Source organism: Rosa chinensis, chromosome 7, assembly GCF_002994745.2.
Source record: "Rosa chinensis cultivar Old Blush chromosome 7, RchiOBHm-V2, whole genome shotgun sequence".
Lineage (NCBI taxonomy): Eukaryota > Viridiplantae > Streptophyta > Magnoliopsida > Rosales > Rosaceae > Rosa > Rosa chinensis.
In genome coordinates, this window is record NC_037094.1 from 45241427 (window position 1) to 45263685 (window position 22259).

At 39.1% G+C, this 22259-nt stretch overlaps 3 protein-coding genes and 1 long non-coding RNA gene across 9 annotated transcripts; all 4 read left to right on the plus strand.

The window, feature by feature from the left end:
* The first annotated feature begins 249 nt into the window (after positions 1-249).
* On the plus strand, positions 250-3618 carry LOC112180886 (serine/threonine-protein kinase ATM). Of its 2 annotated transcripts, XM_024319461.2 has the most exons (3): positions 250-344; positions 544-607; positions 687-3618. In XM_024319461.2, the coding sequence occupies exon 3, from the start codon at positions 687-689 to the stop codon at positions 3351-3353; it is 2667 nt and encodes an 888-aa protein (XP_024175229.1). In that variant the 5' UTR covers positions 250-344; positions 544-607; the 3' UTR covers positions 3354-3618. The 2 variants fall into 2 exon arrangements, with proteins under 2 accessions (XP_024175229.1, XP_024175230.1); XM_024319462.2 differs by having other exon boundaries at positions 544-3618.
* Positions 3619-4260: 642 nt separating this feature from the next.
* On the plus strand, positions 4261-7480 carry LOC112180887. Its single transcript, XR_002928546.2, has 8 exons — positions 4261-4537; positions 4837-4951; positions 5198-5261; positions 5553-5700; positions 5809-5968; positions 6311-6867; positions 7028-7099; positions 7240-7480. It is a non-coding gene; the product is annotated as an uncharacterized LOC112180887 (long non-coding RNA).
* A 1369-nt stretch (positions 7481-8849) lies between these two features.
* LOC112180885 (serine/threonine-protein kinase ATM) lies at positions 8850-13747 on the plus strand. Its single transcript, XM_024319458.2, has 2 exons — positions 8850-9114; positions 9320-13747. Exon 2 carries the CDS (start codon positions 9371-9373, stop codon positions 13388-13390), a length of 4020 nt encoding a protein of 1339 aa, XP_024175226.1. The 5' UTR covers positions 8850-9114; positions 9320-9370; the 3' UTR covers positions 13391-13747.
* Positions 13748-14869: 1122 nt separating this feature from the next.
* Positions 14870-20263, plus strand: LOC112180509 (pentatricopeptide repeat-containing protein At3g04130, mitochondrial). 5 transcript variants are annotated; one of them, XM_040512079.1, is made up of 5 exons: positions 14888-15004; positions 15127-15209; positions 15353-16941; positions 18269-18354; positions 19845-20263. In XM_040512079.1, exon 3 carries the CDS (start codon positions 15382-15384, stop codon positions 16891-16893), a length of 1512 nt encoding a protein of 503 aa, XP_040368013.1. In that variant the 5' UTR covers positions 14888-15004; positions 15127-15209; positions 15353-15381; the 3' UTR covers positions 16894-16941; positions 18269-18354; positions 19845-20263. The 5 variants fall into 5 exon arrangements, with proteins under 5 accessions (XP_040368011.1, XP_040368010.1, XP_024174836.1 ...); XM_040512077.1 differs by lacking the exon at positions 15127-15209 and having other exon boundaries at positions 14870-15004; positions 18219-18354; XM_040512076.1 differs by lacking the exon at positions 15127-15209 and having other exon boundaries at positions 14870-15004.
* Positions 20264-22259: the final 1996 nt, after the last annotated feature.

The window sequence follows — 22259 nt, forward strand, 5'->3', positions numbered from 1 at the left end:
TACCATGTTTTGCACACCCTAATATTAATGATATTTTCGTCCAACAAATTGTGAAAAATTGAGAAATCTGTATTAGAATGATTGAGAGAAGTGACTAAAGTGATTGACAGAGTATTATATATTTGAAAGTTAAGTGACCAAAATGTCGAATGAGTCATAATTGAGTGACCATTTGTAAAATTCTCTAAAAAAAAAAAAAACATGTTTCTCCAATATTATATAACTTGTATGATATTAACTTGATGTGAATGATGCTCCAGTAAAACGTGCCATATGGTTGGTTTCGAGCTGCTCTGAGGGAGGGGAGCATCAAGTTGAGTGATCTGCATCAAACACTTGTAACAGTGAGCTGCTCTAACTCTCTTATTTTGTGTTGCTTATGTTGTGAATATTTTACACTCCCTTAATCCAAGAGAGAAACAGAGCTTCTGTTGTTGTTGTTCTATGTTTCTTACCAAAATCTTTTTTACATCACTTGCCCCATATCTCTCCATTGATTCTCGCCTTGTCTTGAATCCGTTTCTTTTCTTCGTTTCGGGTTAGGGTTTCGTTGGGCTGTTCGATTTTCCCCTCAAATTGCAGGCTTTGCTTACTAATTTGGGTCCTGGTACGACGTCTCTCTCTCTCTGCAATTTTGGGCATGTTAATTTCTGGTTTATTTAGTTAGTTTCTCTATTTAAACTCAGATGGTTGAAGAATATAGAGTTGAGAAGATGATGGTTGAAGATGTTGGAGTTAAGGAGAAGGTGGATGAGGCCAAAGCATTTGAATCGAGTATGATGGGTGAAGATGATCAAGATTATGATTTTTGTGTGGGTGATATTGTGTGGGTTAAAACCAAAATAAACACATGGTGGCCTGCTAGAATTCATGATCCTGCAGATGCATCAAAGTACGGAGGAATTGAAAGTGACCAAGAAGGCTGTCTGCTAGTTGGCTACTTTGGGATGGGTCATGTTGCCTGGTGCCGTCGATACCAACTGAAGCCTTTCCCCAAGTATTTCGAGCAGATTTCAGGGCAGAGCAAGGCTAGAATTTTCGTTAAAGCTGTAGAGAAAGCTCTTGAAGAGTTTGGTCGCCGTGTCGAATTGAATATGACTTGTGCCTGTGTTTTGAAAGCAAACCGACTTTCAGTTGATGATGCTGCATCTAAGGAAGGAGTTTTGGTTCCTGACCGCAGCTCCAGTGAACTCGGTGAATTTTCAGCTACGCATTTTGATTCTGCAAAGTTCCTTGCACATCTGAAAAATCTTGCACAGGTTGTTTCCAAAGTTGGCGTACTTGATTATACTGTTACACGTAGTCGATTATCAGCCTTCTGTACCTCCACAGGGCACAGGCAACTGCCTATGGATCTACTTCAGGAAGGAAATGATGCTGAAAGTGGTGCCGACGGGACCTTGCTGAAGCAAGCAGAGGAAAATGTTTTACATCAAGAGAAGAATGACGAGAATGAATCTTTTGCAAAGGTTTTTGGTGGGGGCAGTGCCGATAAAACTTCCATCTCAAGTTTAAAGTCCAGGAAGAGAAAGATGAAGAGGGATTCTGAAATTGAAGAGACTAGCCTCATGATATCCCCAACAGTGAAAGAGAGCAAGGCTTCTAGTGTAGTAAATGGTGATGGCGGGAATGAAGGAATGATTGAAATAGGCGCCGAGTCTAGAGAGAGAAAAAAGAGTAGGTACTTGTCTTACCCATACATAAATGTGGGGCAGAAAGGATTGTCTGCGGAAGGAATGGCGGCAACAATTGATGGTGGACCCCCTTCAAATTTTAAAAGCACTGGTGAGAAGTTCTGGAGGAAATGGTATAGGAGGTTTACTGGTGTGAGTAACATATCTGGTGATTCATATTTGAAAAATGCATCTTCTGCTGAGTTGCTTTCTGAATTCTGCTCTGCAGCCATCGACTGCCAGTATCCGATTGAAAATAAAGCATTTCATTCAGTTGCTTGGTTCATCTCTAACTTTAGGATATCAGTATTTCATGACGAGCCTTTTTGTGAAACCTACAGTAAGAACATGGCTGGTCAGGATGAGGATAGAGATGCTGAGACTTGCCTGTTGGAAAATGGTGGCCAGAATGAGGCTAAATCTGAGCCAAAGAAAAGAAATAAAAAGGCAGTTTCGAAGCATCTAGAGGGTGAAGATGCTGCCAACACGTCAAGCTTAGTTCAAAGCCCTGCAACTGCTGTAGAGGGTATGAATGGAAACCTTGGCAAGAAAAGGGGACGACCAAAGTTAGGGAGATCCAAGACTAAATCCCTTTCTGGGATGTCAGATGTCAATATAAGCATTGCCCCTGATGGCCAAATGGTACAAGATTCTTCAGCTGTCGGCCCTCTCATGCCCTGTGATAAGCCTAAGCAAAAGAAAAGAGAGAAGGTGGAAGGAGCAAGTCAAGCAAGTTTGCAGACTAAACAAACAATTGGTATACCTGATTTGAATGGTAACAGTGTTCTACCTACCGTTCTGGTTAATAAACAACAGACTATTGGCCATGCTGTTTCTGAAGGTAACATTCAGCTAGAAAAGAGATTGGGGACGGAAACTGCTTCAGAGCACTCAATATCCAATATGGCTCCTGGCTTAGTTGATGCCAATGGAAACAATTTGAAACCTGGTACATTGGTTGTAGATCTGGGGATTCGTGCTAAGGCTTTGGCATGCCTGGACTCTAAACAGGTGACCAGCCTGCTCACAGATGAGAGTAAACCTGCCCCGAAAAAGAGAAAGAGAAAGGATAAAGTAGATCCGGGGTTTCCTGTTCAAGCTGACGGTATTCCAGATTTGAATGGAAATAGTGCTGAATGCCTTACACCTTCAAGTAAACCTGAGCGGAAGAGGAGGAGGAGAAAAGGAGAAGGTCTAGCAACCGCTCTCCTCTTGACATTTGTGTCCGGAATTCCACTGCCTTCAAAAGATGATTTAATCTCAACATTTTGTAGGTTTGGACCCTTGAAAGAATCGGAGACTCAGTTATTAAAAGATTCTAGTAGTGCACAGGTTGTATTCATGGAAAGTGCTGATGCTGGAGAGGCATTTCAGAGTTTAGAGAAGAACAACCCTTTTGGCACAAACCTTGTTGCTTACAAGCGCTTTAATCTTCCATCAGTGTCCAAGGTTTTAGCCACAAGCCTATCCTCTCCGCCCACTAAGAGATTGGTGACTCCTGTACAATCGCCTGCCAAGGGACCTTGCCTTGACACCATAAGGCAGAATCTTCAGATGATGACATCAATGCTGGAGACTTCAGGTGATACTCTTTCTCCAGAGATGAGAGCCAAACTGGAGTGTGAAATAAAAGGCCTCCTACAGAAGGTGAGCTCCACAGCTGGTTCGTCCTCTGCTTAATTAGATTAGGTTATGTACTTCTTGTGAAGGTTGTCGATGTAGGACTTTTTAGGGCAGGTTCTTTTGGTGATGTTGATGTTAAAAGACCTCTGTGATAGTTTGACGAGAGGGCATGAGCAGTGACCCAATGTACGTCTTCTTTTGGCTGGTGAATGATCAGAACTATGTATTCTGGAACCTCTTTGTAACTTTTCCAGCTTGTGAATGATCTGACCTTATGTATCTCTAATAATGTAGCATTTCATATTTACACCTTTATTTTGTATGTTTTTCCCTCTGGTCTTTCCCCACATTGCTTTATGCGCTAACAAAGTTCCATCAGTTTTTCAGCACGAATTATTTCCAATGCTTTTGAAGTGGATAGTGACGTTAATGAAATGAGTTTTGCAATTCTGCAACAAATTATGTGTATTAATTTGTCATCCATATCCATTTAATTTTTTTTGTATTAAGGAGTAAGACAATGTGTGAGGAAGGACGGTTACTAATTATGCTTTTTACGTGGCCAAATTACACTTCATGCTTGTTATACGGACGCTTGCAGTATATTAATTATGTGTTAATCTTTACATGCCACTTATACAATTGTTAGAAAAACATTTCTTTTTATACTAAATGCTCATCATGGTCATTTTTCTGACTAATCTGTTGACTTGCAGATATAACTCATATAAGTCTGACACTATTATATCTCTCAGATCAGAGTGAAATAGAGTGAGTACATGTTAATACTTTTGGAATCCTTAAAGTTTATCTCTCTATAGTGGATAATCTGCAACTATGATTCCAAACAAATTTGGGCGTATGTCTGCTGTAGCCAATTGGCTTTTACTTTAGGTATTGGCTCACTGTTCTGGCAGGGCTTCTGCCAGACCTTGTTGATAAGGTAAGCATGAGCATATGCCAGTCTGTTTCATAGGTCCTTGATATGAAAGTTAATGTCCTTCATGTTTTTGGTCTTGCTTATGTGATTGTCCATTGTTGTTGTTTCATTTTGTTTTAAGTTTCTTGCTTGATTATGTTCATATAAATGAAAAATCAGATTGGATACGTTTTATCATTGCTTTATGATTTTGAGAGGTCAGTGTGAAACATGGTAGGCAGTGGCAAGTGAAGGTGGGATGGATGATGCTAAAAGAAGGCGTAATGCCTTTGCTCGCTTTTTTTTCTGCTCACTTGGCATGGTAAATATGCTCTCTGGGTATTCCTAAAGAAAAAATGTAATTTGGCTTGGAATCTAATGGAGTTTGAGGTTCCCATTAGGTATCCCAGTATCATGATTGTAGCATAGGTTTATGTTTCTTCTCTATATAATTTGGTCTCGACAATGACTTCTATAATGAAAAATGCTTTCAATTCCTAGATAAAGTTATCCACAAATCAAAAGATCTGGTCTTCTCAATGAGTAGATCACTAGTTCATACAGATTGATGAAATTTTAGGCGTGCTTGTTGCATTCAACAACTTACAACTGGCTGTGTAGGTTGATGGAAGAGCCTGCTGCATATGGAAAGTTAGGGTTGGCCAATCTATTGGAACTGAGGGAAGAATGCATGAGGGAGTTCCAACGTTGATGCTTATAGAAGTATAAAGCAAAGGTAACTGCACTTTTTTCGATGAAGCTGTTAAGAAGTTTCAGTCTGAGGCTACCTTATTCCTGGCGAGCTTAATAACTATACTGTTTGGACTGTAATTTTGTCTAAAGAAAAAAAAAATCACAAAATCATCTGAAAAAAACAAGATTTTCAGGGTTCAGAGGACATTAAACTGCACCAGTGGTGCACCTGATGCATGTCTCCCCTTTTTGGTCTAACCCTCTTTCCCCCTCTTTTATGACGTAGCAGGGAAAACGAGGCATCACTTGCTGTTTTACCTGATCTGCTCCTGGAACTTGATAGTATGAGTGAGGTACACTTCCCATACTTCATCCATAGAGATTAGAGGTGAAATCACCACACGCATAATTATGGTATCACCTGATATTTTGCTGTTCATATTGCATGCTTTATCATTGCAAAACCTTACCTGAAATTACGAAAAGCCTGTTCTTTGTAGATAAACTATCAAAAATATGGTTTGTAGTGGGTGGCTGGTTGAACCTTTTATTCTCCATTTGGCAAACGCATGTTCTTTTTTTTTTTCCAGCACAGTTACCACTACATCTGCCTCTTTTCAAACCATTGATGTGATTATCTGCAGGAAACAATAACACTTTCCCTTATTGAAGGTGTTCTAGCTGCAAACTTTTTTGACTGGGGGGGTCCCGTGCCTGTGTGGATTCTATCATAAAGGAACAATTATTGAAATCTACTGAATGAGTCGTGATAAGATGCAAAGACCTTGGCGGGTAAGTGGATCCAAAATAATACTCCTGTGTCGTTTGACTCGTTTCAGTTTTTTTATTTTTTTTAATATAATTTAATCTTGTGTAAAGGAGCTCGTTATCTTAATTTAGGTGGATGATTTTGATGTCTTTCAAAAGAGAATGTTAGGATCTGGAGACAAGAAACCTCGCCCACATGAAAGAGCGTTGCCCTTTGTGGATAACTCAGGTACTGACATTGTTCTAGGAATGCTTCCCCTAGCACAGGAACTTCTCTGCCTGTGGAACAGAGGTAAGTTCCCTTATTGGTGAAGCTGTTAATCACCTTGTTGGATGACTAGTCCATCTTCTATTATTTTCAATATCTTTGTTTGGTTTGTTTGTCTTCTATGAAATTTAGAGTGTGGTGGCTTCATTTCTGCAAGTACAAGGTGCTTTAGGTCTTACACTAATATATAAAACATGGATATGCAAAATAATTATAGCTGCCAGAAAAAAGAAAAAAAAAAAAGGGTCTTCTTTTGTGATCTCTGTTTTCCAGACTTCATTTTCTGCACATGCTTGACTGAGATAGCTTATTTTGCATATGAGTAAATGTTGCAGTAAAACGTCAGTAATGAGATTGTCTTTGCAGGTTGTTTTGGTTGCCAACTCCCTTCCAGCTCTAAATGATGTCACTGCCATGGAGCTTCCTGAGATTGTCGCTGAAGCTGCCAAGGTTGGTCTCAATGCATACCCAGTTCTATGTTTCTCTTTCCATCTTGCATTTGAGTTCCCATTCCCAATGGAAGTAAAATCTTTCTGCGGGCCCTCAATGTCAAGCCTTTTGCCTTCTTTCTCTCACTATTCCTTGTCTAACCGTTTCTGTTCAGTGGTTTATGTATTAGATTTTCAGTTCTTTTACCTACTATCAAATCTGAATTCTATGCATAAGTAGTTAGATCCCTTAGTCAAATATTCAAACTATTTAATATTTTTTTAAATCCAAACACGATCAAGTCATTTAACTTTCTCTTTCCTGTACATAAGTATAGACAAGAAAGTGATTTTTCTAGTCAATAGCAATGTGACATTCTTTGGAGAGCTGCTGAAGTGGGAGGCGTCCTTCTGGATCCATGGTTAGCAACCTAAAGGAAATTCATCTTCGGTTCCATTAATGGTTGTGGCAGCCCTTGCATAGACTTAATGCAGGTCAGCTCTAAGCTAGCTGCTGCTGCAAAAGAGGCTGATTTGATATGATATTCGCTCCAGTTACTAAAATCATAGCATTACTAAACATAAAAAACACATGAAAGAAAAGAAAACTTTTGAAATCACTTTTGCTGATATTTATTATACACTAACCATGCAGATTATCTTGGAAGGTATGGGCAGAGCTCTTCATACCAACTTCAATGCCAGGTTTAAGTGTGATGCTTTAAAGGTGAGATTCTTGGGTAGCCTTACTTTGAAATGTGGGACTGGTTTTATTTGATCACCAGTTCAGCATTTTCTTTCAGATTGTTTCTTTGAAATTATTCTTGTGTTGAGTGAAAACCAAGTTAACACGAACAACTTTTGCAGCTTGCAATGGTGAAGCATCATAGGATGGCAGATATATTGATTAAAAGAAAACATACGAATGTGGTTGCAGACACGAACCGGCAAGTTAAAAGCTCCGGTTCATAAACAAGTTGTAGGGTCTAATGGAGTAATGGTCATGTGTGGGTGCAGTGAGTAGCCAGAGCTTGTAATAAGGGGGGTCATGAAAGTTAAGGTTTATATTTAAGTGAAAATTTTTTACTAAATAAAAAAAAAAAAAAAATCTCAATTTCCTTATAAATGTGACTTAAATCTATAGCACATGGAGGTTTTATTCAAAAATCAAGTAAAAAATTCATTTGAAGCAAAAGAAATATAAAGTCATTGAAACATTTTACAAGCATGTTAAGTGAAAAAGTATTAGATCTCTATAGCGGAAAAGCTAAGGTCAAGGGGGTCATTTAACTCTTCGCGTCCCTAGCTAGGCCCCTATGTGCGGAGAGGTTGCTACAATCATACGAAGATGATAAAGGTTTATCATCTTAATTTTGACAATGATAAAGGTTCTCATTGCAATAGAGATTATGACTTTATGTTGATACTCGATACAAAATATGATAGAATTGTAGAGATAATCCCAGGTTTAGTTTCTGTTGGAGATGCTGTATTTTCTTTAATAATGCTCTTTTTTTTTTTTCTCTGTGTGCCCACCCTACTGTAATGAAAAATAAGGTGCGCTCGTCATCCTGAATTTCATAATGGAAGCACCCGAGGAAAGAAAATTATTTAATATAATACAAAGGAATCTAGGTCATTGCAAAATAAAAACTCGTTTTATTTTGCTGGACTTTTCATACGATTATGAGCCAGTGAGTTGAATAATTATTATGTCACGGAATCTAGCCATTTGGATCAAAGTGGCTTTTCGCTTGTCTAACCTAGTCAAAATAATGCCAAGGTAAAGAAGTCATTGTCAAAATTATATGCAATGAGAACAATCAATCTTTGTCATGATGGGATGTTTTACAGTGCACTACAGTTTCAATGCTATTCACCGTACGACCTTACGTGCAATCCGTTACCTTTATACCTGTTGATCAGAACAACGGTTAAGATTAAAGAGCATTCATGTTAAATATTACTAGTAATTATTTTAAAATTTTACTTTTGTCAAATCCTTCATTGACAAGAAGATTTCGAGTGGGGTTGTGTCATAATATCTGTTAGACTAATCAATAAAAGATTAAACACTCACGATATGTGACGGATGAGTGAAAAACAGAAAATGCATTGAAAAACACAACTTCATTTGAGACCATAACTTTGTTATCAATACGTGTTGCAAACTTTATACGGTTGAAATAAGACACCAATGTGAATCAAATTTTTTTTCTTTTATAAGCTTTAACCTAACAATGGGAAAAAGAAAACTAGTTTGTGTGCCAATAATCCCCATTAGATGCATAAAATGTAAACCAAAATTGAATTAAAAAAAAAAAAAAATAGTATGAGTTGAATACTTGGGTAGGTAAAGCTAGTTGAAGACAAAAGAAAAGAAACTAGGATGTGGTGGAAGGAAGCGAAGGAAACAGTGTATCACGTGCAAATGGTACCTGGAAGTGGAAACCACAAAGGGCAGCTTTAAATACGGACACTTCACACTTTCACCACTCACTTAGAACCAACCAAGAGCAAAATACAAACCGAGAAACAAGAACAATGAATGACCCTTTTGTTAACGTAGTTTTCGCCTAAACATTTTCCTTTGGCCTCCTCTTCACAACACAAGAGATTCCCCAACAACACAAAACACCCTAAATTTTAACTCTCTCCCTCCCTCTAACCCTTCACAAAGCATGGCACTTTTTGAAGCTGGACTACTCGGATCACAGACCCAGTATGGTGTTTTTTGTTGAGGTAATTTCATATATTCATCCATTTTGTGAAATCCCAAATGAGAAAGTATTGTTCTTTCCTTTGATTTTCTTTTGGTTCTTGATTTTTATTTATGATTTTTGTCTTGGTAGATTTCTTTTTGTTTTTGGTTGGGAACATTTCTTTTGAATAGGGGAGTGATAATGACATGTATATATATATTTTTTTCTTTTTGTGTGTTGATCAGCTTTGGATTTTTGCAAGATAAGTAGTCGACTTGTTTTGGGCACTATTGACAATGGAGACTCCCAAAACCCCAGAAACCCTAGAGGCTGCTGGGTTCTTAGACTGGAATGAAAGCTGTCCCGGGTTAGAAGAGTCTTTTTCCAACATTTTCGAAAGTAATGGAAGAAGAGTTGATTTTGGTCATAATGATGTTGGGCTTGGGACTATGGAAGTGGCAACTCAAGTGGTGCAACCTGAGGAGACAATGTTAGATGGTACTAAAGGAGGAGTTTTGGAATTAGGTGTGCATGAAACAATGTCTGGTCTCGGAAACAGTTGCGTGAATGATTTTGGGTTCGGCACTGTGGAAGTGGCAACTCAAATGGCGCAAGCGGAGGAAACAATATTAGATGGTTCTAAAAGAGAAGATTTGGAATTGGGTGCTGATGCAGCGATTTCTGGTGTACAGAAGAGTTGCGGGAATGATTTTGGGTTCAGCACCGTGGAAGTCGCAAATCAAATGGTGGAACCGGAGGAAACAATATTAGATGGTACTAAAAGAGAAGATTTGGAATTGGGTGTTGATGCAGCGGTTTCTGGTGTACAGAAGAGTTGCGTGAATGGGGTTGGGGTGGAAGAGGTTTATATCATTAATACTCATGTTGATGTGGGAGATGAGGCTCAGATGGTATCCAAACTGAAACTGTTGCAATCAGAAAAGGAAAATGACCATCAGAATGTTTCTGTGGAGTTAAAGTCTGTGGATGATGATCGTACAAATGAAGACAAAACATTGGGGCTGAGTACGGATGGTAGTCAGAGAGATGATGATGGAGTTGAGAAGATGTTTGAAGGTGTTAAAGTAGAGAAGATGGTTGAAGGTTTTAGAGTTGAGAAGATGGTTGAAGATGGTGGAGTTGAGAAGATGGTTGAAGATGGTGGAGTTGAGAAGATGGTTGAAGATGGTGAAGTTGAGAAGATGGTTGGATATGATGGAGTTCAGAAGATAGTGGATGATGATCATATGAATGAAGACAAAGCTTTAGGATTGAGTATGGGTGGTGGTCAGAGAGAAGATGATGGAGTTGAGAAAATGTCTGAAGATGGTGGTGATGAGAAGATGTCTGAAGATGGTGGAGTTGAGAAAATGTTTGAAGATGGTGAAGTTGAGAAAATGTTTAAAGATGGTGGAGTTGAGAAGACGGTTGAAGATGATGGAGTAGAGAAGGCAAAGGACGACGATGGTATGAATGAGGCCAAAGCATTGGCATCGAGTATCGGTGGTAGTCAAAGAGAAGATGATGTTGGGAAGATCCTTGTGGACGATGCTATCACTGAAGACAAAGCATTGGGATCAGATGGGATTGAATCGACTGTTGATTTAACTGGCAACAAGCAAGAAGTTTCTGGTGATGGTATTTCGCTGTTTGTGGATTTTACTGGCCCTCCACCAGGATTTATTGTTGATATGGGTCCTGGGATCACAAGCAAGGGCAATGCACAAGAATTTGGAGATGATGAACTGGAGAAGGATGAAGATGATCAAGATTATGATTTTTCTGTGGGTGATATTGTATGGGTTAAAACTAAAATAAAGACATGGTGGCCTGGTAGGATTCATGATCCTGTAGATGGATCAAAGTACGGGATGGTTAGTGACCAAGAAGGCTGTCTACTAGTTGGGTACTTTGGGATGGGTCATGTTGCTTGGTGTCGTCGATACCAACTAAAGCCCTTCCCTCAGTACTTTGAGCAGATTTCAGGGCAAAGCAAGGCTAGAATTTTTGTTGGAGCTGTAGAGAAAGCTCTTGAAGAGTTTGGTGGCCGTGTAAAATTGAATATGACTTGTGCCTGTATTTTGAAAGAAAATCGACTGTCAGTTGATGGTCCAGCATCTAAGGAAGGAGTTCCTGACCGCAACTCTAGTGAACTTGGTGAATTTTCAGTTACTCATTTTGATTCTGCAAAGTTCCTTGCACATCTGAAAAATCTTGCTCAGGTTGTTTCCAAAGTTGGCATACTTGATTATACTGTTACACTTGGTCGATTATCAGCCTTCTATAGCTCCACAGGGCACAGCCAGCTGCCAATGCATCTACTTCGGGAAGGAAATGATGCTGAAAGTGGTGCCGACGGAACCTTGCTGATGCAAACAGATGAAACTATCTTACATCAAGAAAAGAATGACAAGAATGAAGCTTTTGCAAAGCTTTTTGGTGGGGGCAGTGCTGATAAAACTTCCATCTCAAGTTCAAAGTCCAGGAAGAGAAAGATGAAGAGGGATTCTGAAATTGAAGAGACTAGCCTAGTGATATCCCCGACAGTGAAAGAAAGCAATGCTTCCAGTCTAGGAAATGGTGATGGCGGAAATGAAGGAATGATTGAAATAGGCGCTGAGTCGAGAGAAAGGAAGAAGAGTAGGTACTTGTCTTACCCATATGTAAACTGGGGGCAGAAAGGATTGTCTGCGGAAGGAATGGCAGCAACTACTGATGGTGGACCACCGTCTAATTTTAAAAGCACTGGTGAGAAATTCTGGAGGAAATGGCATAGGAGGTTTACTGGTGTGAATAACACATCTGGTAATTCAAATGTGAAAAATACGTCTTCTGCTGAGTTGCTTTCTGAATTCTGCTCTGCAGCCATCGGCTGCCAGTATCCGATTGAAAATAAAGCATTTGATTCAGTTGCTTGGTTCATCTCTAACTTCAGGATATCAGTATTTCATGATGAGCCCATTTGTGAAACCTACAGTAAGAACATGGCTGGTCAGGATGAGGATAAAGATGCTGAACCTTGCCTGTTGGAAAATGGTGGCCAGAATGAGGCTAAATCTGAGCCAAAGAAAAGAAATAAAAAGGCAGTTTCGAAGCAATCAGAGGGTGAAGACGCTGCCAACACGTCAAGCTTAGTTCAAAGCCCTGCAACTGCTGTAGAGGGTATGAATGGAAACCTTGGCAAGAAAAGGGGACGACCAAAGTTAGGGAGATCCAAGACTAAATCCCTTTCTGGGATGTCAGATGTCAATACAAGCATTGCCCCTGATGTCCAAATGGTACAAGATTCTTCAGCTGTCGGCCCTCTCATGCCCTGTGATAAGCCTAAGCAAAAGAAAAGAGAGAAGGTGGAAGGAGCAAGTCAAGCAAGTTTGCAGACTAAACAAACAATTGGTATACCTGATTTGAATGGTAACAGTGTTCTACCTACCGTTCTGGTTAATAAACAACAGGCTATTGGCCATGCTGTTTCTGAAGGTAACATTCAGCTAGGAAAGAGATTGGGGATGGAAACTGCTTCAGAGCACTCAATAGCCAATATGGCTCCTGGCTTAGTAGATGCTAATGGAAACAATTTGGGACCTGGTACATTGGTTGTAGATCTGGGGATTCCTCTTCAGGCTTTGCCATGCCTGGACTCTAACCAGGTTACCAGCCTACTCTCAGCTGATAGTAAACCTGCCCTGAAAAAGAGAAAGAGAAAGGAGAAAGTAGATCCAGGGGTTCCTGTTCAAGCTGACGGTATTCCAGATTTGAATGGAAATGGTGCTGAATGCCTTACACCTCCAAGTAAACCCGAACGGAAGAAGAGGAGGAGAAAAGGAGAAGGTCTAGCAACTGCTCTCCTCTTGACCTTTGCCTCAGGAGTCCCAATGCCTTCAAAAGATGATTTAATTTCAACATTTTGTAGGTTTGGACCCTTGAAAGAATCGGAGACACAGTTTTTGACAGATCCTAGTAGTGCACAGGTTGTATTCATGGAAAGTGCTGATGCAGGAGAAGCATTTCAGAGTTTAGAAAAGAACAACCCTTTTGGCACAAACCTTGTATCTTACAGGCGCTTTAATCTTCCATCAGTGTCCAAGGTTTTAGCCACAAGCCTAGCCTCTCCGCCTACAAAGAGATTGCTGAGTCCTGTACAATCCCCTGGCAAGGGACCTTGCCTTGACGTCATAAGGCAGAATCTTCAGATGATGACATCAATGCTGGAGAAGTCGGGTGATACTCTTTCTCCAGAGATGAGAACCAAACTGGAGTGTGAAATAAAAGGCCTCCTACAGAAGGTGAGCTCCACAGCTGGTTCTTCCTCTGCTTAATTACATTAGGTTATGTACTTCATATGAAGGTGTCGATGTAGTGACCTTTTAGGGGGGCCTTTTTGGTGATGTTGGTTTTAAAAAGCCTCTGTGACAGTTTGATGAGAGGGCATGAGCATCGACTCATTTGAATTGGAGCCCCTATGTAAGTCTTCTTTTGGCTGGTGAATGATTGGAACCATGTATTCTGGAACCATGTATTCTAACTTTTTCAGCCGGTGAATGATCAGACCGTATGTATCTCTATCAGTATGAACCTCTTGGTTAAGAACCTCTTTCTAAGTTTTCAGTTTTGAGACTCGAATTTAGCATTTTTTGTCTTTGACTTTACTAGATAAGGCTCCTGGAGTCTTGTTATATCGCAACTCCCTTGTTACTGTTAATAGGCTCATACTTGTGTGATGTTTGTTAACGTTTAGTTGCTCTCTGTCAATTGGGAGGAACAAGTAGAACCGAGTATGGTAATTTTGCATGGTCTGATTACTTAAACAGGGACACACTTCCTACTTAAACTTGTTTTTATTTGGTTGATTCCTGTTTTACTCTTTTCATTTTTGGTTTAAATTTTCATTATTTGTAATCTATCTTGGTTTAAATTCATGTCAAGCTCCTGCAGTCTAGGTTTTTTTTTTTTTAATTAGTTGGATACCAGTAGTATTGAGAGTTAAACAGACATTTATCCAAAACCTCCATTTTGTTTTCTTTTGAAATTGAAATGAATTTACAAAACTTGGGATCTTAGACAATGAATTATCAAAGCCCCATTGATATAAAGCTTGCTGGGGGAGCATCATTACACGAAATGCTATTTTGCTGCGTTGTTTGACCTAAATTGCAAAGTGATCTCTTTGCCCAAGTGTGTGCCACCAAGTTTTGGATGAGAGTACGATTCAAGTGAAACGTCTCAAAAAGTGCCATCAGTTAGTTATCTGCAGTTGCCCTAAAGGCTTGCTTTGAGTGCGATATATGTCCGTATTAGCAGGTGACCAGTTGACTAGCATTGTGCATAAATCCTTGTAATCAAAACCCCTGGATCCATCAACATTGAGTATGATGTTATCCAACTTAACATCTCAATGGTAGGGATGGTTATTCTGATCCGAGTCTTTGAAAGAGCATCAAGGCATTGAGTTACACGGCAATCCATTTCAAACTTGAAAGAGCTGGTGCTGGAGTAGGCACTTTTGAAAGTGATCTAGTTAATGGGTATACATATATATACATATGGCTAGGCAAGGAAATCATGAAGTAATGTTGCATCCCAATTACTACCATCCCACGAGTCTTAAACCAACATATCTTGGTTAATAACACTAGCTAGGGTCAATTGCCCAGACAAATACCATTTCTCAAGACATTAGCACCCTGTGTGTGTGTGTATATAACTATATATTATCATCGGAGGGTAATAAAGTCATTTCGTAAATACTTTAATCTAGAAAGAATGAAGCTAAATAAAAAAAAAAAAAAAAAATTGGCGCAGCCAGGCACAGTTTGTCTCTCAACCTTTAGCTCTCAGTTGTACTCAGGTCTCTTCTCTCTCTCTCTCTCTCTCTCTGGGCCTTGTGTGTGTGAGTTGAGAGGCATATCCTTGGTCGCTACCCTCTCGATCAGGTAATATTTGCTCTCTATGCAATACTCTGATACACACTAGTGATTTCTGGGTGCTTCCTTGAATTCACTCTCTCTATAATATTAATATGGGACTTCTGTTTGTATTGATTCTTCAAAATCAGACTTCCTGTTTTGCATTCATTTTGTTGGGGGATATCATTTATTTTTTGCTCTCTTCTGTGTTTGATTGACTACTGGAGTACTGGTACACTTTGAACTGTATTCGTTTTCTCTTTTTAGTACCATTTTCTTGTTTCTATATTCAAGCTAAATTATATTTCTTTCTTCTTCCCCAGTTTTGTATTCCTTAGTATACAAGCTGAGTGAGGCCTTGTTTACTGTGTGCAGTCAATCTTGTAATTTCCTTGGACATCTTCATGATCCTTCGTGTTCACAAATGCTTTAAAAGGGTCCGCTTCCTACCCACTACTTCAAACTCTTCTGCATTTTTCCATACCTCCTTTCAAAGCTGCTCATCTGCTTTGTCTTCTCCACTGGGGTCGTCGCAGAGATTGGAAGACCCTACAAGACTATCAGACCTTGACATTATCATATCTACAGTTCCTGTTGGAAGTACTGATGATCAAGTACTTTTGTCTCTTTCACATGATCAAGCATGTAATAGCATTCAGCTCACACATGTCCTTGTTCATCAATTGTTCCATCGATTTAAGAATGATTGGAAGTCGGCACTGGGTGTGTTTAGATGGGCCGAGTCACGACCTGGCTATAAACTCCCCCCAGATGCGTATGATGTGATCATTGACGTTTTGGGTAAAATGAGGCAGATGGATCAGACCATGCATTTGTTAGAAAGAATGCATCAGGATCGTCTGGTAACACTCAACACTGTAGGTAAGGTTATGAGAAGATTCGCTGGTGCGGGGAAATGGGAGGATGCTGTGAGGATATTTGATGGGTTAGGAAGATTTGGATTAGACAAGAACACAGAATCAATGAACTTGTTGCTTGACACACTCTGCAAAGAGAACAAAGTTGAGGTCACCCGCGATATCTTTTTAGAACTAAAATCACACATCTCCCCAAATGCTCATACGTTTAACATTTTCATTCACGGCTGGTGCAAGGTCAATCGGGTTGATGAGGCACACTGGACAATCCAAGAAATGAAGGGTCATGGCTGTCGCCCCTGTGCCATTAGCTACTCAACCATTATCCTCTTTTATTGCCACAAGTACAACTTTGGTAAGGTCTATGAACTGTTTGATGAAATGGAAGCTCAAGGCTGCCCTCCAAATGTTGTCACTTTCACCACTGTTATGTGTTATCTTGCAAAGTCTGAGGAATTCGAGGAAGCTATGCAATTATATGAGAGAATGAAATCAGCTGGATGTAAACCTGATACCCTGTTCTACAACTCACTGATCCACACACTAGGAAGAGCTGGACGAGTACGTGAAGCTATTCATGTTTTTGAGGTTGAGATGCCTGAGAATGAGGTTCCTCATAATACATCAACTTACAATACGATGATTGCCATGTTTTGCAATAATGCTCAGGAGGAGGAAGCCTTGAAAATCCTCCGGAAGATGGAAAGTTCAGGGCTCTGTAAGCCTGATGTTCAGACATACTATCCGTTGCTTAAAATGTGCTTCAAAACTGGCAAAACAGACAATTGTTTGAATGAGTTAGTGAATGACATGGTCAATGGACATCATCTCAGTCTTGATCTCTCAACATATACACTTCTAATTCACGGTCTATGCAGAGCAGGTAAATGTGAGTGGGCTTACAGTCTGTTCAAAGAGATGATTGCTCAAGAGATGAAGCCTAGATATAAGACATGTCGTTTGCTTTGGGATGAAGTCAAACTGAAGAATATGTCTGCAGCTGCTGACAGCATTGCAGATTTCATGAAGAAGCTGTAACCAAATGGGAAAGTCATGTCAGTGTACTGAGTTCATATGAGGTGACAGGTAAAACCTTTTTTTTCTTGCACCACAACAAAGTGTAGTTGCATCAACTGTTTTTCTTTTTCATTTTGTGGGGGTGATTTTATCTTTTTAGTGATGAAATCCCAAATTCATGTGTTGTCTGATTTTTGACCAAGGGTTCCACCTGCAAAACTGGTAGCTTCATATCTTCTGATTTCCTTTAGAAAGGGTTGATCACCCCAGTAAGAAGGGAAACTTCTCCCTTACAACACTAACTAGCTATAGCAGAATCAGTGTAGAGATGACATGCTTGAATTATACTCCCTTTTCAAGGACGAACCCTCTAAGCTGAGGCCCCTCCTTGTAACACTGATTCAACAAGAATAGTTCTTGTTATACCAGTTAGGACCAGTTAGGACCTGGCAGCTATAATTCGAGAATTAACTTCTAAACCTGCATTCATTTCTCTGATAGCTAACAACCGTTTCAACTGAAAACCAGGTTTCTTTTCCCTCACTTCTTAATTAGAAAAACAGTTTCTGTGTTTGGGTTCAAACTAAGTATTTGGTATAAATCTTTCTGTTTTTCAATTTAATTCAGGGTCAATTCAATTCAGGATTTGGTGTAAATGTTGGTTTCTTAGATTTCATTCGTTGCCTCCTAATTATGTTGGCGGTTTATATCTGTACCCTGTGTTTTTACTCTAATTCCATCTGAGAAATTTGATTTAGGGCCAGGCAACTCTGGATTTAAGACCAAGTATTCTCTTTATATTTCTTTAGTGGGAGGCAAACTAGATTCTTTAAATTGATGCACTGTGCATGAGGAAAACTTATCCACAAGTGCTTTCCTGAATAACAGAAGAAAAAGTTGCCTCATAAAACAGTTCAAATCCCATAAGCTTAAAGTGCCTTCTAAAACACTTGAAATCTCTCCAATAAGTTTCTTATTATCTCCAGGCTCAGGTTTTTAATTTTGAAGTGGTATTTGACTGAGTTTGCCTTCTCCGTGTGGGTTGTATAGTTATAAAAAATGTTTGTATTGCTTCATCAGTATCATTGTTGTAGTCACTCTTTCTTGCTAGTGTTGGTTGATCTTTGCATTCATTTAGTTAGGAATCGTACCACATAATGCTGCTTCGGGTAGGATTTTCTCACATTTTCTCTTCATCTTTATTGAGTCCAGTGTGATCTCCTTCAAAAATTTTCCTTCTATATTTAGTACTATTCCATGGGATAGCGCCTATACTTTTATTATAGTTTTCTGCAATCATTTTTGCAATATAAGGTTAATATGCTTCTCCATTCTTCTCTTGATAGATTTATATCTTCAACCAGAATAACAATGATGCTGGTGTTGCATTGTGTAGAACAAACATGTTGTCAGAAAGAGCCTTCCATCTGCCAAGTCTGATATGCTTTAATCAGCATGGAATCCTCTGCCTGAATGGAGTGGGTATGTACGTTTTTCTTTTCTGTTTAGTGGTTAGCATGTTACTAGGTTAGTTTGAAAATTGGGTCGCAGAAAATTGACATTTAAACAAGCTGACTAGGAAGTGTAGTAATAATGGCATTAATGCCATATTGCATGATGTATTTCAGATTACCTTCTTGATGTTCTTTTCTTTTTATTTACGTAATGTCATCTGTTTGCACTTGTTTAGTTGATCCCCTTATTGAGGCATTCACTTCTGTTTCTTTATAGACTTACATCGTTGCATGTGGTTATAGTTGAAATTTGGGTATGTGAACCGATTTTGTGTTATTTTTTTTTTATTGTTTTATTTTTATTATTATTATTTATTTTTTGGTTGTTGGAGGATGACCAGTATAGGTTTTACCCTTCTAGGTGATTTATTTAAGGTTTTTTTTTGGATAATTCTAGGTGTTGAGGTTGAATATGTAGTGTTATCAAAGTGGTGAGCATGCCATTTTCTAGGTTGCAGTTTTCAGACTTAATATAGCAATATTTGTTTTTGACTTTACTAGATAAGGTCCTGAGGCTCTTGGAGTCCTGTGACTGTTAATAGGCCCATACTTATGTGATGTTTCTTAACACTTGGTTGCACTTTGTCACATGAGCGGAACATAAGTCAAACAAAGTATGTTGAAGACATAATAGTTTAATATCGTAACTTTGCTCGGTCTGACTACTTAAACAGTGATAGATGTCATAATTCAACTTTTCCTTTTTTTATGGATTCGCATCTTCTTTTTTCCCCTTTTAATTATCATTATTTGGAGTCTACTTTGATTATCTCTTTTCTTCCTTCCCCCTTCTTTTTTCTCCAAGGTAAAACATTCTCCATGAGTTGTATTAAGTCTTGTCAAGCTCTTGCAGTCTAGTGAAACTTCTTTTCCTTGGGATCTCCCTCTACGAGGTAGAGTAATTCCCCTAGACGGATCTCCCTCTTCGAGCAAGAGTAATTTCACTAGACTGCAATGTAGTTTTTTAATTAGTTAGATACCACTAATAGTAAGAGTTAAAAAGACGTGTGTCCAAAACCTCCTTTTGGTTTTCTATTGAAATGAACTTACATATTGCCAGTGCAGCATTTTAACGAGGGAGTTGCCTACAACTTGCAGCCTTTGTAGTCGAAGGCTATAACCCAAATTAACCCCACAACCGATGCTAATTTTTTTTTTCCCTTTTCTTTGTTTTTCGTTTTTGCTCTCAAACCTCCTTCACTGGTCTTTCCCCATGCTTCTGATGTATATGCCTGCCTTTTTTTATTTTTTTTATTTTCCTTCTCCCGAAGCATTGAAAAAGAAATTGAGCAAGAGAATGTGGCATTACATTAGCCAACTTTATATACTTCTTTCAAGAAACTGTTTCATGCATGCCTCTTGTTTGAAATATACTCTACTGTGACATTTTGTATGACTTGTCAGTATTTATAGACATCTGTTAGATTGAGTCAGTATTGAAATATTTATATCTTGCAGGCAGTTGCTTCTTCAAACGTAGTTGCTTCTTCGAATTGACTAATGATATCCTCCATTATTATACATTGAATATGGGGACCTGCTTGTGTGCCCAAACCATATGAAGAGGCCAACAATTACGGAGCTGGAAGGATCATAGAAGGTGAAGGGCCAATTGCATTGGTGGCAAGAAAACCAAAAGAGTGAGAATCCGGCCTGTTTTTCGTGATGATTCTGAAGAAATCCCAAAGTTCTTTGGTGTTGGGCGAGCCTTGAACTTCATGTACCACATATAACTCCTAATACCCAATTTTGCAAAGATTAGTTGCTCAGAAAGTCAGAATAGATCAGGTGGCCTCAAATTTAAGAGGAGTCAGATTTGATTGCAGTTTGTAACTCACAATTTAGAAGCTTCTGATAAGTTTTGTAGACATAATTTATCTGGAGATGGTGTTTTATGTTGGCCAATTTGTTAAATGAATCATTAGGATATGTCCGATGTCTTATGGAATTGAGATGTTCAGTGCTTAACATGGCAAAACCGTATTCCGTATAGTAAACACTAAAATATGATTTCTGAAGCTAAGCCCAGTCGGTGATTATTCTCCACCATGGCCTTCTTAAAGATTTCTTGGTGACTTTATGGTCAAAGAACACTGCTTTCAGTACTCTATTCGCTTGCGCGGCTCATATAGTCATATATGCTTGAAAGTAATAGCTTTTGCTGCACTTGTGTGATGTTCAAGATTCAAAGTAAGGCAACTCAGTTCGACGAGTCTGCACACAAGAACGATCTGATTTTCAGAAAAGTACCATACCCCAAATTTGGCTCTTCAGAAAAGGAGGTTATCTTTATATGTCTATGCTGGTCAATCGGATTGAGTTGCACACAGTCGGTTTTGATGTCACGCACCAAGGAGCAGCAAGGAGTATTTTGTTTCATTTAACAGAAATTGTGCATATTGTAGTGGATTTGGTCATTTCTAGCTCCTTCACTGCATTATGCCATAATCCAACATTGAATCACCCTCAAGTTAAAACAGTTGCTTAGATCCTTATAGGTAGGTTTTTCAGTTACACAGCTTAACATTTGTTAGTAGGTTTGGCTGATAAACAAGCGCTCCGAAATGTATGGTTTTGCCAGTAATATCATTCATTGAGGGATAATGTGGAGATGCATCTAATCAATGGTACTTGAGTGGATGCACACAAATTATAATAATAATTAATATAAAAAAACTCTCTAACGCATAGTTTCTTAGTGACTGGCACATGTCATTTTTTACATGGTGCCACGAAAATAATCTTGAGGGAATTACCAGAAACTACACAAGTAAATCTGTAAATGGCATAAATCCCATGCAACCAAATTTTTGCCAAAATGACAAACAAGGTAGCATGTACAGCAGGACCATCTCTTTGCAGCAGGACCACTTCTTGTTGTTCCTGTATGAGCAGATCCACTTGCTTTTGTCCTTAAATATTCAGATTTTGTCTTTGTCTTGTCTCATAACTTCAGTACAATGATTAATAACAAATAGACTACAATATTTCATCATCTACTCACATAACCTCATTCTACATCTCTATTTCTTCTAAAATCTCTTCTTCACCACATTCCTCCTCCTTCGAATGGAAGTGTTGAGCAACTGGTTGTTGCACAGGCAACAAGAAAGTACAGAAGACATTGAGTGGATCCAAGCCACATACACTCAGCTTGTTGCAAATTTGACGGAGCATGATTCTTCTTATCCACTAAGAGAGTGTGGTTCATGATCTGGTCGTGCTCAGAATGTCGAAAGACATAGGGGATCACGTGGCCAGTGTCTTATGGAGGATTAGTTCATCAAACGTCCAATTTTCGATGAAGTAGAATTTCGGAGGAGGTGCGGAATGAGAATATCAGTCTTTAATCGCATCATGGAGAGTCTTTTCAACCACGACAAGTTCTGACAACAAAAACCCGATTACTCTGCCAAAATGGGATTCCTACCCCAACAGAAAATGACTGGTGTCTTACGTATGCTTGCATATGGTGCATCTGCCGATCAATATATCGAAATAACCAGGATGGGGGAATATACCATGTTGGAATCTTTGAAGAAGTTTTGCCAACAAAATCAAACAAACTCTTTACTTAAAGTGCTACCTTCGCACTCTGACACTAGCAGACCTCCACAGGCTTCTCTAAAGAGGAGATAAGCGTGGCCCTTCGGGCATGATTGACAGTGAAAAAATTGTCCGATTGGCTGGGCCGGATTTTACACTAGTCATAAAGGTCGCTCAACAATTATTCATGAGGCAGTGACGTCCTACGACACATGGATATGGCATGTATTTTTCAGAACTCCAAGAGCTCAAAATGACATCAACGTGCTCGGACAATCTAAAGTGTTCCAACATGTCATCTCTGGAAGTTCTCCTCCAGTGACATTC

Coding starts and splice junctions, on each gene's coding strand:
- LOC112180509 (XM_040512077.1), top strand. CDS start 15,382: ATGATCCTTCGTGTTCACAAATGCTTTAAAAGGGTCCGCTTCCTACCC.
- LOC112180886 (XM_024319462.2), top strand. CDS start 687: ATGGTTGAAGAATATAGAGTTGAGAAGATGATGGTTGAAGATGTTGGA.
- LOC112180885 (XM_024319458.2), top strand. CDS start 9,371: ATGGAGACTCCCAAAACCCCAGAAACCCTAGAGGCTGCTGGGTTCTTA.